At 36.0% G+C, this 17,681-nt stretch overlaps 2 protein-coding genes across 6 annotated transcripts in view; one reads left to right on the forward strand and one right to left on the reverse strand.

Moving 5' to 3' along the window:
* Window positions 1-2,585, reverse strand: part of pard3ab (par-3 family cell polarity regulator alpha, b) — an 86,433-nt gene extending 83,848 nt beyond the window's left edge. For all 3 annotated transcript variants that reach the window (XM_089131108.1, XM_089131109.1, XM_039694821.2), the window contains exon 1: window positions 2,238-2,585. In XM_089131108.1, the coding sequence (XP_088987234.1) occupies window positions 2,238-2,357 (120 nt within the window). In that variant the 5' untranslated portion in view covers window positions 2,358-2,585. The remainder of the gene's footprint in view (window positions 1-2,237) is intronic.
* A 2,370-nt stretch (window positions 2,586-4,955) lies between these two features.
* Window positions 4,956-16,688, forward strand: crema (cAMP responsive element modulator a). 3 transcript variants are annotated; one of them, XM_039694662.2, is made up of 8 exons: window positions 4,956-5,102; window positions 6,363-6,462; window positions 7,774-7,890; window positions 8,562-8,647; window positions 9,205-9,353; window positions 10,394-10,582; window positions 14,219-14,375; window positions 14,493-16,688. In XM_039694662.2, the coding sequence occupies exons 2-8, from the start codon at window positions 6,373-6,375 to the stop codon at window positions 14,635-14,637; spliced, it is 933 nt and encodes a 310-aa protein (XP_039550596.1). In that variant the 5' UTR covers window positions 4,956-5,102; window positions 6,363-6,372; the 3' UTR covers window positions 14,638-16,688. The 3 variants fall into 3 exon arrangements, with proteins under 3 accessions (XP_039550596.1, XP_039550597.1, XP_039550598.1); XM_039694663.2 differs by lacking the exon at window positions 7,774-7,890; XM_039694664.2 differs by lacking the exons at window positions 4,956-5,102; window positions 6,363-6,462; window positions 7,774-7,890; ... (1 more) ...; window positions 9,205-9,353; window positions 10,394-10,582 and adding an exon at window positions 11,836-12,062.
* Window positions 16,689-17,681: the final 993 nt, after the last annotated feature.

A 17,681-nucleotide genomic window follows, 5' to 3' on the forward strand; every position in this document is an offset into this window, starting at 1 on the left:
GTCCAAATGGTCCAAGCTGGACACACATCTACTGAATAAATATTCTTGGATCCAATCGCAACAAAGTTAAATACAGATTAAATACAAATTAATGCTTTGAATTAAAGTTATAAAACTAATTCAGTCAAGAGCAGAGAGTGATTTTCTTTGTCATTTCTTATTTTATTAAAGGGTCATGAATCCCAAAACCAAATTTTCTGAGATTTTAACAGAGGTATGTGTGTTGAACACCATTGAAGACAATGTTAGCATCTGTTAGATTTAATAGTAGGGTTAAAATGGTTACATTTAAAAACTAAAATGGGTTTAAAATCTTCATCGTGGCTGAAGATTCGTTGCACTGCGAGTTTGTTGATGACTCATCGGTGTCTCATAATTATTAATGAGATTGAGTTTTCATATGAGAGAAGACACTCTCTTAATTATTCATGACACCACGTGGATCTTTCCAATGACAGACATGTAAAAATTGTTTGTAGTTGTTTGTAGAAGTGAAGAATGGTGGACTTCGCCTTGTTGACAACCAATCCAAGTTGCGTCTTGCAAGTGATGCGGTATCCCGAGGACATTTCTATCCATTCAGAGGTGTGTATGTGTATGCGTGTCTATTTAATGGAGATAATAGAGATGACAGATTTAACATGACAGCGGGACTGCTGTCACTTTAAGAGTTTATGCACGGATCCAATATACTGTTAGCCTACATAACATTCATTATCTTTCTCAACTATTTAACATTCCAAAACTGACTGTGTTTAACAGAATACTTGTCAAGACGTCATTTTGACATAATTTTGTGTGTATTTGACCGTTTAGGCGTGTATCTGAAGCTCTAAGTATAGTTCGCTTATGCACGTTCCACTGCATATGCAGGAAAGGAAGGTGCACGAGACGGAATGCGGCAGTGGCACAATAATCGACGTCGATTATCTTGTTTTCATATCCGTTGGTAGGCAAAAACGAAAATCAATTATGGTATATAATGGTGTTGACACAGAAACGCATAAATTCGAGTCTGAGGAACTCTGCATAGCCGTAAGGAACGCGTTGATGATGTGTGACCGAATGCAATGATTGGACGAAAATTATTTGGTCCTGAGACTTCCACAGAAGAAATAATGTACATGTTTTAATATTTACATCACTTCTACTATTGATTGCTATCAGGACGTGAAGAGAGTTTCAACCAGTATAACAAAAAGTGGTTAAAAGAAATTGCCTACCCTACCTTTAACTAAGAAAGAAAGAAAAAAAATCACACCATTTCAGCATGATAGCATCCATGAGGGGGTCAACCCATTATGTAAAATAAAACAACATTTTCTATTAGTCTGACTGACACTGCTTGTCTATGACATGTCTTGTGATATTATTAAGCCCTGTTCATTTTGTGTATGTAAAAACTTTAAATTTGCTATGTAGAGAGAGAGAGAGAGAGAGAGAGAGAGAGAGAGAGAAGCTAGGCTACCTCAAACGCCCCAAACAGACGCAAACTTTTTTTAATCAACGAAGCTGAACGTCCAGAACTAGGCGCGCGGACAGTGGGCTCTGTCTCGCGCTACACAGACAGCTTTGTTGGTTCCTCAACGACAGCGTTGCGGTTTTGTCGCGTCGCTCTCTCCAAGTATAAAAATGTTGTAACCAGGTTTAAACGGTGCCAACCGTGTATAAGTCATATCACAGTGATCACTGTTAGCCTAGCTGCAGCAGCAGCAGCTCTCATTAACTCATTGTAACAAAGCGCAGGACTCACATGAGAAAAGTTCTCATGACTATTTTATTTTTCATTAGAAAAAGCATAAGGACGCGTCAGCTGCAGCAACCCGCCATGTAAACAAAAAGTCAAAGTACATGATATTGCACCCTGGTAAATTATGTAATTTCTCAAGGGTCCCAAAGTAGGGCAATAACATCTGAAACGTGGAGTAAACTTCGCTCTCTCTTATATTAGGCTACTTAATTTCTGCCCTATTTCTTACTGGTTACTAGCAATCTGCTGTAGGCATAAAGAACAAAGAAGACGACCCAACGCATTAAAAGAGGGTAAAAACGCATAAAGCCTTAACGTTATTCATTTGTGAATACATCCGTTCTTTAGTGTAGTTGAAGTGTCCGGACTGTCCCAATCCCTTCCCCCGCTCACTTACTCCGTCTCTACACCGCCATATTTGCAGCCCTCACCGGCGCAACTATGTTTCCAAAGGACAATCAGATGATACACTGAAACAGCAGCTCACCTTAGCGATCGCTCTCCTGTACCGCATCGCGGCCTGCTGAACGAGCCAGTGCACTTTAATGTTGCCATCTCCGCAAGGAACCACGACTCGAGTTCTTCCAAAACACACCGTCACTTTCATAGTTCCAACTCTCCTTAGACCTTCCGAATCCAAGGGAAACTCGGGATCAAAGGCTCCAGTGCCCTGATGCCCAGATCATTAATAATCTTTGGTTCAGCACCTTGACGGGTTACTGTAAGTTACAATCGGTACCCGTTTAGTTTCATCGCGGCGGTCGGGCGCTGTGTAGCGGTGTATGACCACCTGTTTAGTGTTTGGGATCTGTGTACGGGAACCCCGCCGTGTTCAGTCGGTTCGGGAGCAACGAAAACGAGCTTCTCGCGCCCTCTGGCGGTGGTAAATGTCACTGCATGTACTTGTAATGACAACATAAAGTGTTGTTTTCATTCTTTGTTTGTTTGTTTTTTTCTCAGTTGTTTGCAGCTTTTGAAAAGTTTAGAAAACATGTTTTAGGACCTGACATATATAGTGAAACATGCTAATATCAATTTGTGAGGGTTGGGTTGGGTCAGGTTTAAGTCAGGGGTCGTCGCATTTAGTAGATGCAGAAATGCAATCACATTCTCTTAAAAATCAAATGACCTTCAGATTCTAGTAAAACCTCAAATAATGTCTTTTAGACAATTATTGCTCAATTAACAACCTCTCGAAATAATAGAGTTGTATGAAACGAACCTGCAGCATATAAATAACTATTAACAGGGATTTAAGATTTCACGCCCACTTGAGAGAGAATAATGACTTGACTTAGAATTGGCCTTGAAAAGACTTATGAAAACAATAAAACACTCAAGTATGCCAGCATGGAGAGATAAAACGAAAATAAAATAAAATTAAGGATTAAGTTAGTCAATTTAATAATTTAAACATGAAAAAAATTAAGTAAATCACTTTATATGGACAGATTAATATAGATAACATTTGTACTTTATTGTAAAGTTTTGCTTTTGCTTGAGTTTTCTGAAAGGCGCCATATAAAATAAACGTATTATTTGTATTATTATTATTATATATGTGTATCAATCTGTCCATTTAAAAAGTGATTTATTTATTTACATTTTTATGTTTAGATTTTATTTATTTTTTTATTTTTTTATTTTTTTATGAATTATTTATCATTTTTATTTATTTGTTTGTTTAAAAATGCATTGATTCATTCAATTATTTTGTTTATTTTAAAATATGAATTAAGTTTGAATGTGTTTAAAACTTAACTCATATTCTAAAATAAAATAAATGCCATTTGCTTTTCTTTGTCATTTTATTTCCTTTTTTTTTTTAATGCTGTAGGCTAAACTTATTGCTTCATTTTATTTTTAAATATCACTCCTATCATTTGTCAGTGTCAGCATGTGGACATTAGCTTCCAGACATGCGGACAATTGTGTGTGTGTGTGTGTGTGTGTGTGTGTGTCTGTGTGTATACACATTTAACTTTCTGCTTGTATGACAAAGCTGTACTAAAATAGAAACATGGGAACACAAAAAACACACTCAGGGCCTGATTCAGATTAAGTTCTACACACCCAGTTGAGGGAAGCTTTAGAGGAACAGCTGCAGGATTAGGTCCGCATGCTTTGATCTACGTCTGAGGCATGATGACCAGATGCTCTCGATCCATTACTAAAGAACTGAAGTACTGAAGCAGAGAACCGTTCTACCAACCCTCTGCCTGTCAGTCCTGTGAGTTTCTGTCTGCATGTTTAAAGCCATGAAGTTTTATCAGAGGTGGAGTCTACAGTGACTCATCATTTATGGATGAGCATCTGCTTTTCGCTGACATAGTCAGTGCCTCCTCCTGTTTTTCAGTTATCAGGTGGTGTCCAGTCCAACAAATTTGGCAAATAGTTTACAACAAATGCAATCAACACTAACCTGTGAGTTCTTTGCACAACATGCTACATTGCAACCTCAAAGTGTCAATCGCTTGCAACAAACAACTAAATCTATCTATCTATCTATCTATCTATCTATCTATCTATCTATCTATCTATCTATCTATCTATCTATCTATCTATCTATCTATCTATCTATCTATCTATCTATCTATCTATCTATCTATCTATCTATCTATCTATCTATCTATCTATCTGTCTGTCTGTCTGTCTGTCTGTCTGTCTGTCTGTCTGTCTGTCTGTCTGTCTGTCTGTCTGTCTGTCTATCTATCTATCTATCTATCTATCTATCTGTCTGTCTGTCTTGTCTGTCTGTCTGTCTGTCTGTCTCTCTGTCTGTCTGTCTGTTTATTTATAGCTTTCTGTCTGTGTAACATTACACATCATATTACATCAACCGAGAAATGACGTCGTTCTTCTAGCGCAAGGTGGCGCTACTTCATCAAACTTCTTACTGTGATTTATATTTTATTTAAAAACATTTAAGATTATTTTTAATAACTGAAATATTATACATTTTATATTTTTATTTTTAGATTTTAAGTTATTTATTGATCTTTATGTAGGCTAAGTCTGATGAGTCTGGATCACTGCTCGTTATTAAATTCGATTCATTTTTATTCTAAAAGTCTCAGATACATTACTTCATTATGGAAATAAATTCATTTTAATGAATAGGACAGTTTATGGCATTTGGTGAGTGACAGCGGCCTTTTGGCGCCTAGGCTCCGCCCAGCATGTATGTGTTTGTTTGTGTGTGTGTGTGTGTGTGTGTGTGTTGTCGGGGCCTCCGGCTGGATAGTTCACATTTCACAGGCGCATCATCAGGGCTGACGTGGGCTCTACGTGTGCAGCGAGTCGGGCTTCCTCTTCACCCGTAACGAGTGACGAGACTCTACGTAAAACTCGGGTAAGTTATTGTTGGCATGTCGATCTGCTGCCACTGGAGTGAAGAGTATCTGGAGATGAGCGCAGACGAACATGACATGTAGGCTAGCTGCTGTTAAATTAGTTTATCAAATCTAATATGTGCGCGAGGCGAAGCTGTTCCAAGTTTAAAGAGCGCTACTGTTAAAAATAAAATAAAACTGCAAACAACGCGCAGGTTTCATATTCTGAATGTTTTAGACTATTCGTCTGAATTAAGCTGAAACATATTTTAACTACGAAAGCAAATAAATTCAGGTTTGGCGATATTAAAAATTAAATAAGGCTGTGGAGAATGACGCAGCTTGATCCAGGAATGTTCCAGTAGCCTATAACAGTAGCCTACACAGCTTGCCTAAAAAACTTAAAAAGGTTGCAAGTTGCTTTACTGCTGTATTCATTTGCGAGCCCATGAATGTTTCAAATGTATGTCATATCCTCGTGCCACCGCTTGCTGTTACATAAGCGCGAGCTGTTCAAAGTTTGCGCGCGTTTGTTTCTGTCAGAAGAAACAGAAGAGAACGCTGACATAATACCACAGCCATAAATCGACATGAAGACGCAATCTCAATAAACTAGCCTACTAAAGCAATCGAGTAAAATATATTTCCTCATAAACTGTACGAGTCTGCTTTTGTATAATAATTAGAAGTGTGTGCACTGGTCAAGAAGCAGAGACAATAAGGAAGTGCAGTGCACGCGGCCGTTAGAGCGCGCTCGTTCCTGTGTGCCTGACGTGAAATGTTTATTACCCATCAAAAAAAAAAAACTACTGTTAAATTACATAAGCCATTTTTTACATATTATTTTTATATATATATATATTAAATATTTGTTTTTATGTTTACCTGCAGCAATTTAATTCTTGCAGTGTTGAATGGAATTTAATTTGTTTTCCCTTCAAGTTCTTTAGATATTATTGAAGCTTTTGCCGCCTCAACCCCCCCCCCCCCCCCCCCCCCAAAAAAAAAAAGAGGCTTAAAATTGCCAACACTGTCAGGTGAAACATCCAATGTGGATTCTAAAAAAACAAAACAAAAAACATGAACATATCAACACAAACACTCACTAATAGGCTACCAAAAAGTTGTATTGCCTTAAATCTTGGACCACTGGATTGCCAAACCTTTGGCTGAAATGATGGATTATTGAATCAAATGCAATTTGGGCTGTTTAAAATCTTGTGACATATGACTCTTCTACAGAGCGCTGACTGTGCATTTCCTCTCTGCTCTGTTGCTAGGCCGATCGCCATGGAAACTGCAACCATAGCGCAACAGGAAGCCAGTGCAACTCAGAAAATAACAAGTGAGATACAGTCAGATTCTGACTCACTCACACAGGTAGGCTACAGATATGACGCCTGTTTCATTTAATATATAAAGATCAAGCCAAACTGAACTCAAATACATGAATGTTTGAATAAACTAGGGAAAGTGTATGAATGAAGCATTTATATACCATTTTATTATGTACTATTGTACTCCCAAAGTGCTTTATCATATCAGGAGTCTCTCCTCATCATATTAATAACATGGTATTACCATAAAAAAAAAAACATGGTATTATTTTGATAGTGTCCAAAAACATGATAATATCCTGGTACTTGATGTGTGTTGATAGACAGCAATATTTACAGATTAAATTAAAAAAAAAAAAGACATTGAGCAAAAATTGTGCAAAATGTGACTTTATTGTATTTAAAATATGTTATTTTTGTATTATTTATACACTATTAAAGTATTAATATTTGCATTACTCAACTTTATATTGTTTGTTTTAATTTTAGTTCGAGGTTTAGATTTTTTATGTGCTTTTGCACATTAAACACACTTTTTATGTTTTTATTTAGCTTTATTTTTACAATTTTAGTATTTCTAATCAAACTTATTTTATTTTACTTAGTTGCTTATTGTAGTTAAGGTAGTTGTTTTCGTAGAATTGATCAAATATTTTTATTTTTATTTATTAATAATAATAATATTAATTAATTATTATTATTAATTATTATTTTTTATTTAATTTCACTTTTAATTAAATTAATTGTGAAAGATATTTTTAGTTACAGTTCCGCCAAAGTTGACAATTCTGTCATCATTACTCACCCTAAAGTTGTTCCAAACCTGTGTGAGTTTGTTTTTTCTGTTGAACACAAAATAACATATTTTAAAGAATTAAACAGTTGTAGGTCAATGACTTCCATAAGAAAAAAAAAATAGGTAACACTTTAGTTTAGGGTCCAATTCTCACTGTTAACTAGTTGCTTATAAGCATGAATATTACTAAGATATTGGCTGATTATTAGTACTTATAAAGCATATATCAATGCCTAATTCTGCATGACCATATTCTACATCCCTTAATCCTACCCAATACCTAAACTTAATGTAACTACCTTACTAATCATTAATAAGCAGTCATTAGGAGTTTACTGAGGCACAAGTCATAGTTAGTTAATAATGAGAATTGAACCCTAATCTAAAGTGTGACCAAAAAATACCATGGAAGTCAATGGATACCTCTTTTATGTTCAACAGAAGAAAGAAACTCACACTGGTTTGGAACAACTTGAGGGTGAGTAAATGATAGAATTGAACAAAACACTGGGTTAAACAGCCTCAGACATGTCTTACCTCTCTGTCTGTCTCTCTCAGGTGAACGAAGGTGTAGCTGTGGTGTCATTACCTAATGGACAGCCACTACAAGTGCAGGGAGTCATTCAGTCAACACAGCCCTCTGTTATACAGTCACCTCAGATACAAACTGTGCAGGTACACACATACAGGTTTTTTATATGTAATACATTTGAACAGGGCTGGTGTAAATATAAGCCTTAGGAAAAGTTACCATCTACACAGTCCACACTTATTAAACCATAATGTGTGCTGTTCTGTGAGCTCAATTCAAGCACAATCCTGTTATTCATTTACCAGTTCCTTCACCTGGAGAGACTGACCAATCACATTGCAGGCAGTTAGAGCTGTAGCCAATCACAGGGGACATTTACTCATCCTGGGATCAATGGGATGAAGGAGAAGCAGATTGACATAGTAACAAGAAGAGTGAGAGTAGCTGTATAGAGCAGTAATGAGATTTGTGTGAGAGTCAATGCAACTGATCTTCTTGGTCACACACACACACACACACACACACGCACACACAAAGCCCACGTCAGACAAAACAAATCTGCTCAGGAGAAGATAGAAGACTCATGGTCACTTGGCACAATTGTAATAGTGACACACATGTAAAATACATATTTGATCAAGCACTAAAAATGGATTTTGAAAGAATATCCTCTTTTTTCATTCAGTGAAGCTGTAAAATGATAATAAAGCGTTCTATATAGTCTGTATGACTGCTGAGCTAATACTAATGATTTGCGTTAGGAAGGCTAATTTGGCATTAAGGCGAGGACATATGCGTGTTTGAATGTTTTTAGGTAGCTTCTGATACTGCCGGTCCGGGTACAACTCCATCAGATTCTCAGAAGAGGAGGGAGATTCTGTCCAGACGCCCGTCTTATAGGTGAGATCCATTCTTGAACAACAGTGTTGTTTTAGCATTATTCATAAACTATTTTAGTATCTTTTACTTTTATATTTTCAGTTTAAGTTTTAGTCATTTTAACGTGCTTGTGTCATTTTTATTCATTTTAAAAAAATAATTAAAATTAATTCATTTTTATTACATTATCATATTCAATAACATGCTAAAACTATTACTATTTCAAGAATTGTCGAATTTCAGTTACTAACGAAAAGGCAACATTTCTGATTTTAATTTACATTTTTTGTTAGGTCAAAATGTTTCATCTATCTATAATAGATTTTTTCAACTAATTTGAATTACCGAAAATTGTTTGTAATAGTATAAGTTCAGTTAACACACTGAACCAATCAGATATCTCAAAACTTGATATTATTTATTTCAACCCTGGATTCAACAACAACAAATACTCCAAACTTAATAATATCCAGAAACACGCACACATAATAGTTCTCGTCTGAATTGTTGACATTTTGTGACAGAAACTGACATGTACATTGTCAGATAAAGATGTTTTAATTTAAATGTATTTTCAGGAAAATTCTTAATGAGTTGTCATCAGATGTACCTGCTGTGCCAAAGATCGAGGAAGAGGAGAGAGTTGAGGAAGAAGCCCCGCCCACCTCTAGTGTTGCTACGGTGACGGCACCATCTTCAGTCTACCAGACCAGCTCTGGGCAATACAGTACGTCTGACTTCATTGCTCAAATAATTATCTCATTATGCGGCATGACGTGTGAATTTAAGTTATTATTACCCTTAAAATTAAAGGGTTTTGTTGTTCATCAGCCCTTTCTTACGAAACAGCACGTTAGATATTGCACAAATATTGCCCAAATTTAAATGTCTTCCAAATGTCAAGTTGTCATTACCAAGACACTGATGGGTTATGGTGTATTGGTTTATGTCAAGTTGTCATTACCAAGACACTGACGGGTTATGGTGTATTGGTTTATGTCAAGTTTTCATTACCAAGACACTGACAGGTTATGGTGTATTGGTTTACAGTATGTAAAGTTGTCATTACCAAGACACTGACGGGTTATGGTGTATTGGTTTACAGTATGTCAAGTTGTCATTACCAAGACACTGACGGGTTATGGTGTATTGGTTTACAGTATGTCAAGTTGTCATTACCAAGACACTGACGGGTTATGGTGTATTGGTTTACAGTATGTCAAGTTGTCATTACCAAGACACTGACGGGTTATGGTGTATTGGTTTATGTCAAGTTTTCATTACCAAGACACTGACAGGTTATGGTGTATTGGTTTACAGTATGTAAAGTTGTCATTACCAAGACACTGACGGGTTATGGTGTATTGGTTTACAGTATGTCAAGTTGTCATTACCAAGACACTGACGGGTTATGGTGTATTGCTTTATGTCAAGTTGTCATTACCAAGACACAGACAGGTTATGGTGTATTGCTTTATGTCAAGTTGTCATTACCAAGACACTGACAGGTTATGGTGTATTGGTTTATGTCAAGTTGTCATTACCAAGACACTGACGGGTTATGTTGTATTGGTTTATGTCAAGTTGTCATTACCAAGACACTGACGGGTTATGGTGTATTGGTTTATGTCAAGTTGTCATTACCAAGACACTGACTGATTATGGTGTATGGTGATGTATTGGTTTAGTGTTACCCACTTGGGATTTGTCATAGCAAGTGTTTGGGAAATTAAAGATAAACTGTATTTTTGTTTTGTGTCTTTGCAGTAGCATTCACTCAGGGTGGAGCAATACAGCTGACCGGCCCTGGAGGAGAGGCCTTGCAAGGGGTTCAGGCTCTGACTCTTCCCAGCCCTGCCACACCCCAGCCCGGGGCCACTATCCTGCAGTACGGCTCCCAGCCTGGAGACCCTGGCCAACAGCTACTGCTAAGTGCTGGACAGGTGCTCGTTCAGGGTAAGACACTGGAACTTTTATGAACTTTTATGACTGGATCTTTAAATGCTTTAATCTGAACCACATTACTTCTCTTTTGATGTCAGTCAGACAGAAAGAAACAGAAAGACAGAAACCACTTTTGAATAAGAAACTTCTAAAATAAGAAACATCTAAACTCGTCAAAACTATGCAAAACACAACAAGTGTATTGGTTAGTACACTCATTTAAACACCATACACACACCAGTCCTGAACATTTGACTGCACATACAATTTCTGACATATTGATACAGCTTTAAACAATCATTATGCAACGGAATGGTCTACGGGACATACATTAAGCCTTTAAAGCTGCAGTCCGCAGTTTTTCCTCTTTGTCACCATCTCTGTTCGAAATCTGTAATTGCAGTTATTCACGGAATTATTAACTTTGTCAGTTGTACATCAGCATGAAACAGCGCGGATGTTTTATTTTAAGGGTTCAAGTCATTTTACTGAAAACAATAAAAATACTTAGAAAGACTTAGAGAAAATGGCATGTTGTGAATGAAGTGTTCATCTAACATTTTTTCCCTCAAAGTGACTATAATGTTTTTTGTGTTTGTTAGCTGAAATAAAAGTAACTAAGAATAAATGTTTTATACTTTGGTCCTGGTAAAATTGTAATATTTACAAAGAGTTGGAACATTTAAACTCCTGCAGCTCTGAGCAGAAGAGATCATGAGAATAGATACATTGTTTCAAAAGATTTCAGACCTATTGAAACAGAGATATACATGAAGATATTCATCTATGTAAACAGAGTAATATGACGACTGTGTGTGTGTGTGTGTGTATGACCATTTCAGATGCCTGTAGTGTTATGAGGTGAAATGGGCACAGTATCCTTTTGTTTGCTGCAATGCTTCTGCGTCATCATGTTCTAAAAATACATACTCAATAACGTATCCCTCCTTCTCTTGTCTTCTTCCCTTCTCTTTTACCATGAACTTTTCTTTTCAATTCTGTGCAGTTGCAGTCTTGTTAGAAATCAGTTTTAATGTTCCTCAGGCCATGATTTCAAGAATAGAAGTTTAATCACAAACCTAGTGTCTTTCTCTCAGTCTCTCTCTCTCTCTCACACACACACACACATCGTGGGTGCGGGGAGGGCATTCTCAAGAGAGAGTGTGTTATTTCCCTGTGAGACTGCCGTGATGTCATAGTGATGTCAATGCCCTTAATAGTAACCTGTAATCTGACTGAGAGAGAGAGAGAATGACGAAGGGAGAGAGAGAGGGAGAGAGAGGAAGGGAGGGTTAATGGCAAAACATTAAGTGTCACAACTCAAACTAAGACAGTCAGAAAGAGTGTATGAGAGAGAGAAAGTCACTCAGTGAACCGGCTGAAAGGAAGAGAGAGCTTTAAGAGGAAATACAGAAGATAGTGCTCAAAAGACAATCACAACTGGATTACTACAGCATAGAGATGGCAGTGACCGGGGAAGAGACCGAGTCAGGTGAGAGATGTGCGTGTGTGTGTGTGTTTTATGAGGGAAAAGTCAGTGATGCTGAAGTGCCTGTATTTTGTCATTTGGTAAATAAGCTAGTTGCATGATGAAATAGACATTGCTTTGTATTGTTTTTTGAGTGAATATCGGTAGTTAAACTTAGCCTTTTACTAGTACATTTAAATAATGTGGTGTAATAAATAAAATGATCTATAAATTCCATGTAGTTCTTTAATGTAAGTATATAATAATAATGGATGTATAATATTAATTGTAATTATATTTATAAATATTGTAATCATTATAAACATATAAAACTAAACAATAATAATTTACATTTTTCATATGGAGTGATGACTGCAGAAAATGTCAACAATCTCAAAAGTAATCAATGTAGTGAATATAATATTAGATTATTTATTTAATATAGGGAATATTACAATCCTGCAACACTGATAAAAATGAACAGAAGTTATATCATGTGCGAAAGTTTGTAAACACTTTGAGAAAGTGGGACATCGGACTGTGGGATATTGACACTTTTGCATGTAGTTGAAACTTTCTTCTCAGTCGTAAACACTCATTGACATGCTCCTGTTTTACGAAATCAGGCTGCAAATCTGCCGGTCTATTCACACACATGAATCATTGAGAGAAAGAGAGAGGCAGACAAAAGCAGAGAGAGAATGAGGGGGGAGGAAGGGAGGAGCTTTCTGTTTGACGTCAGTCTGTTTCCTGGAAGCCTGCCGAAGCCGAGACGGAGAGAGAGAGAGAGAGAAGGGGGGAGGGAGTGAATGGGCCGGGGGTTTGGGCAACGACGCACACAGTGACATCAGCAGTTTGTCACATTGTCTGATAACAAGCGCACACACACACACACACACACACACATCCACGTTAAGTCAAGGCATATCCAGTTTGTTGAAGGACGTTTACTGCTGGGAACATTGACTGATAGCTGCATTAAAACTCTCTGTTCTGCACCAGTGACCTTATACTTAGATTTGGGGTTTTGAATGTTACTTCAGGTACTTTTAATGTTGTTTGTGTGGGTGGATGTGAAAGTTTTTATATAACTGCTTGTTTGTTGTTATTGTTTTGGATTTATTACATAAACTAATGAGTCCAATTAGACCTGCTCTTTTAAGCCTGGTTACAATAGAAGTCAAAGCTGATTGGTTATTTGCAGTTTCATGTGCCTCTTTATTAGTCGGCTAAAGTGTCAAAAAAAAAAGAATTATTTTTTTTATTTTCTCAAGATAACAACTTACTTTATGGGCTCTGTTTGCTTTCATATGTTTGGAAATTAATAGTAATAATAATGAGAAATGATTAATAATTATAAACAAATTGATTTTACACTATTTTTTTTTTATTACACACAGATAAAACATTTTTCAGATTAAACCAGAACTAGAATTGCAAAAATAATGATGATTATTATTATTACATAGGCCTACTGCTTTCTCAAGATAACAACAATTGTGATTTCTGTTTGTTTCCATATGTTTGGAAATAATAATAATTAATAAAATTAATAATAGTAATTGTTGGTGTTGTTTAGTATATATAGACCTATACACTTAATTATGCAATAAATTAAACTACTTATAATTTAATATGAAATTATGCACTTAATCTTTTATTTTTTATTTATTTGGGGTCTTAGCTCAAGTCCATATATCTATGATCTATGCACTACATTTTCCATTTATTTGCAGATGAAACCATAACCAGAATTGCACAAATAATGATGATTATCATTATATTTTCACGAAATAATAATACAATTAATAAATAAAATTATTATTATCAATAATACAGAATTATACACTTATATATAGTTGTAAATGCTAACATAAACTAACCATGAACAATATTTTTTTTTATATCAAAATCAGTTTAATTTCTAAATATATTATTGTACATTTTAGTTTCTAATGCATTAATGTTAACATTAATAGAAATGAACATTAACTTTGATTAAGATTATGTAAATATATTATTCATTGCTAGTTCATGTTGTCAACTATTGTGTTAATAGTTGTGTTAATTGTGTTTATAGTTCCAATTTCATTGTAAATCAATAATACAACCAAACTTTAAAATGTTACCCTTTCATCTGTCAAAATTTCTAATGCATTTTGGTGTATTTGTGCATGTAGCTGCCACAGGAGACATGCCAGCGTATCAGATCCGCTCCCCGTCGTCCGGGTTACCACCAGGTGTCGTCATGGCAGCGTCGCCGGGGGCAATGCACAGCCCACAGCCAAATGCAGAGGAGGCCACACGCAAGAGGGAAGTCCGCCTGATGAAGAACAGGTATGACACACCTGAGTTTCAATGTGTGCATGTGCTTCAACTCGTGCACTTTCTTTTAGGGGGCTTAACTATCTCTTTAAGCCTGCTCGTGTTTGACCTTTTATTTGCGTGTTGTAGGGAGGCGGCGCGCGAGTGTCGCCGAAAGAAGAAAGAATATGTCAAGTGTTTGGAGAATCGCGTCGCTGTGCTGGAAAACCAGAACAAGACTCTCATAGAGGAGCTCAAAGCTCTCAAAGACATCTACTGCCACAAGCCAGAATAGCCCTCACAAACACTGCGCAAGGACTGTGTGATACACAAACTACCTGTCTCCTCTCTTCTTCTGTCGCACCGCCTGGATTTGATCGTTTTCGCTCGTTTGTTTAGCCAAATGTTTTTTTATAAGAAGTTGCTAACGTTGCTTTGAGGATGCTGAGGTCTTCTGCTGTCTGCAGTTTATCCTCTTTCTCTCTCACACACACACACATTTTAAGATTGGCATATATTATTCCTCTTCTCTGTGTTGCGAAAAAACTGGAACTCTTCATTGATATGTGTGGAAAATGTATGTGCTTTACTTTAAGTTGAACTCAAGAAATGCAAAGATCATTTAGTAGATGTTCACTGGTTGCACACTGCTCACGTAGGCAGCATGTTAACAGTTTTGGCGCATAAATTTGGAGAAAATACGCTGCAAGCCCATTTGAAGCAACATAAAATAATGGAGTGATATACTTATTAACTGTTTGATGCAGGTTACATTTGTAGTAGATGTTTATTGGATGTATGTTGGGTCCTTTTCCTCATGTAAATTAGATTTCAATCACATTTGTACATTTCAATATTTATTTTATAATATGGTTTATTAATAAATAAATAAGTTAATGTAGTACCCCAGAAATCACTATATTTTCTGTATAGATTCCAGATTCAGGTCATGCTGTTTATGTGTGCAGTGTGAAACACAAGTTTCCACATAGTAGTTTTTAAATCTGTGAAATTATGTGTGTTAGATGGATTAAACTGTTTTAAGTTGTTAATTAGCAGTCATGAGCTCATGGCTGAATGTAACAGTGACACATAACTTCGCCAAGAAACGTGACATAATGTTGATGATTGCATGGTGACATGGTGCTTAAAGGGATAGTTCACCCGAATATGTTGTGTGCACTATTTTTCTTCTGTGGAAAACAAAAGATGATTTTTTTTGTTTAAATGTCACATTGCTGTTGTTTTTTGACCATGCAACCAAAGTGGTGTCCAATGTTTTTGACCCTGTTGTTGTTCTTCAAAATATACTCTTGTTTTCCACAAAAGAAAGTCATACAGGTTTAGAATGACATGAGGGTTAGGTATGTTAAATGATGGCAGAAATTTTAAAATCTCTTTTAGACGGCTCTTAACTCCCTTTATTTATATTATATCACACAGATTTACTTTTATTCATTCAGCACACTTTTATTCAAAAAGTGTACAAATAAGAAAAAACATAAGCACAAGCACACCTCTGTCAATTGCCTCATGTCTGTAATTTAAAGTGTTTGTTAATATGCAGACAAACTATAATTTAGTAGGTTTGGTTTGATCCATTTGTTGGTTGATTGCTCTGTTTGTTTGAGCATCCCAAAATAGCAACATTGGATCAACCAATGGAGTGAGTTTGAGGCGGAGCTACCCATTTGAAAATATTATTTTTATATATATATAGGCTATATATAGCCTATCTGTGCTCCGATTGATAAAATGTGAGGAACAGTACATTTTGCATGGTGAAGGAAGGACAGTGGTGTAACATTATGAATTGTGGATGTTACTTACATGTAGGTGAATGTCACAAAAATTGCTTTTGATGTAATATTATATATTATCTCAGTACTAGTGAATTTCTTTTTCATTGTTTATTATAATATTAGAAGTGAAGTATGGAAGTAAAGAGCTATTTATGAGTAATATAAGTGCTAGTTCTTTAAGTCAGACAGGTGGCACTAACTCATATTTCAGCTGTTGGGATAGCTATGTGTGTGTGTGTGTGTGTGTGTGTGTGTGTGTGTGTGTGTGTGTATCTTCTGTTTATCAGATTGCTAGTCATCATGACTTCATCTTCACTTACAGCCAATCATGTTTCTGTGTTTTGACGCTGTTCTATTTTATGTAGTCTGGTCAGAAAATGGATTTGGTTTGATATATAAATAATAGATTATGTTTTCAATTAACCTCTTAATTAGACTCTTATTGATTGATGTTAATATAACATCAAGATTGTATGCCCTGCCTTTCTTTAACACTGTACAGAGCGCTGACATCTATTTTTAATAAAATATTTTTGTAAATGTATCTTCCCTCATGGTCAAACCTGAATTTGTGTACAGGTCTTTTTAGGGTGTTGTTTTTTTAACTAGCTGTATATTAAAACAGTATGACTGTCCCAGTTTAGATAAGTTTGTGAAATCCTAAAAAAAATATTTGCGCATACTTAATGTATTTTTGAACAGATCCCTGAGTGTGACCTTCAAGATTAAGAATTTGTTTTATCTGAACATGCTGAACAAGTACACATTCTTAACCAGAAGTGTGGTTGGTCTGGTCTGTTTGCTATTTTAGCAGGGAGATTAGCTTGCTAACCAGCTAAACTGCATTAACACCAGCTGGGCCTAACTGGGAAGCAGTTTAAACCATCCAGCAAAAACTTATTCTGCTTTGGTTCAGACAGGTATCTCAAAACTAATAAAACTAAAATATTTCAGCATACTTGTTTCTGTTTGTTTGTCTTTACACGTATAGTCAATGTATAGCTAAAGCATCTTTATCTGTTTTTAGCTTTATCTGAAGGTCGAATATGAGTGGGTTTTTTTATACTTTTGTAATCAGCACGAAGTGATGTTTTTTGAATATTGCATTACTTGAGGACGGGCTGGGCGCTAGAATGTGCTGTGTCATGCGTTTGGGCACAGACAGGATAAACATGGAAAATTCCACAGTGTGTTAGAGCGCTCTCTACTGGAACGCGATAGTTTTACAAGCTCGAAAACTGTGTTCCTGTACGACACTGTCATCTAGTGGACGTTAACTACAAGGCAAGCCGGTTTTACATTTATTATTAAAAAATATATATTAAAATGATACTAGTGAGTATTCTTAAACTAATAGTATACGTGATCCAAATACCAGTAGTATTTAAATAGTAGGCCTACATCACAACTGTATTCTTTAAATCATACCATATCAATCCCAATGCATAAACATTTAATTCTTTCAAGAGTTAGAAAGATATCAAATTAGCTCTCTGTAGAGCTTTGCACTCTTGCACTGTCTGCCCGGGTCTGTCTA

The sequence above is a fragment of the Pimephales promelas genome, chromosome 5 (genome assembly GCF_988280905.1).
Source record: "Pimephales promelas chromosome 5, fPimPro1.hap1.1, whole genome shotgun sequence".
Lineage (NCBI taxonomy): Eukaryota > Metazoa > Chordata > Actinopteri > Cypriniformes > Leuciscidae > Pimephales > Pimephales promelas.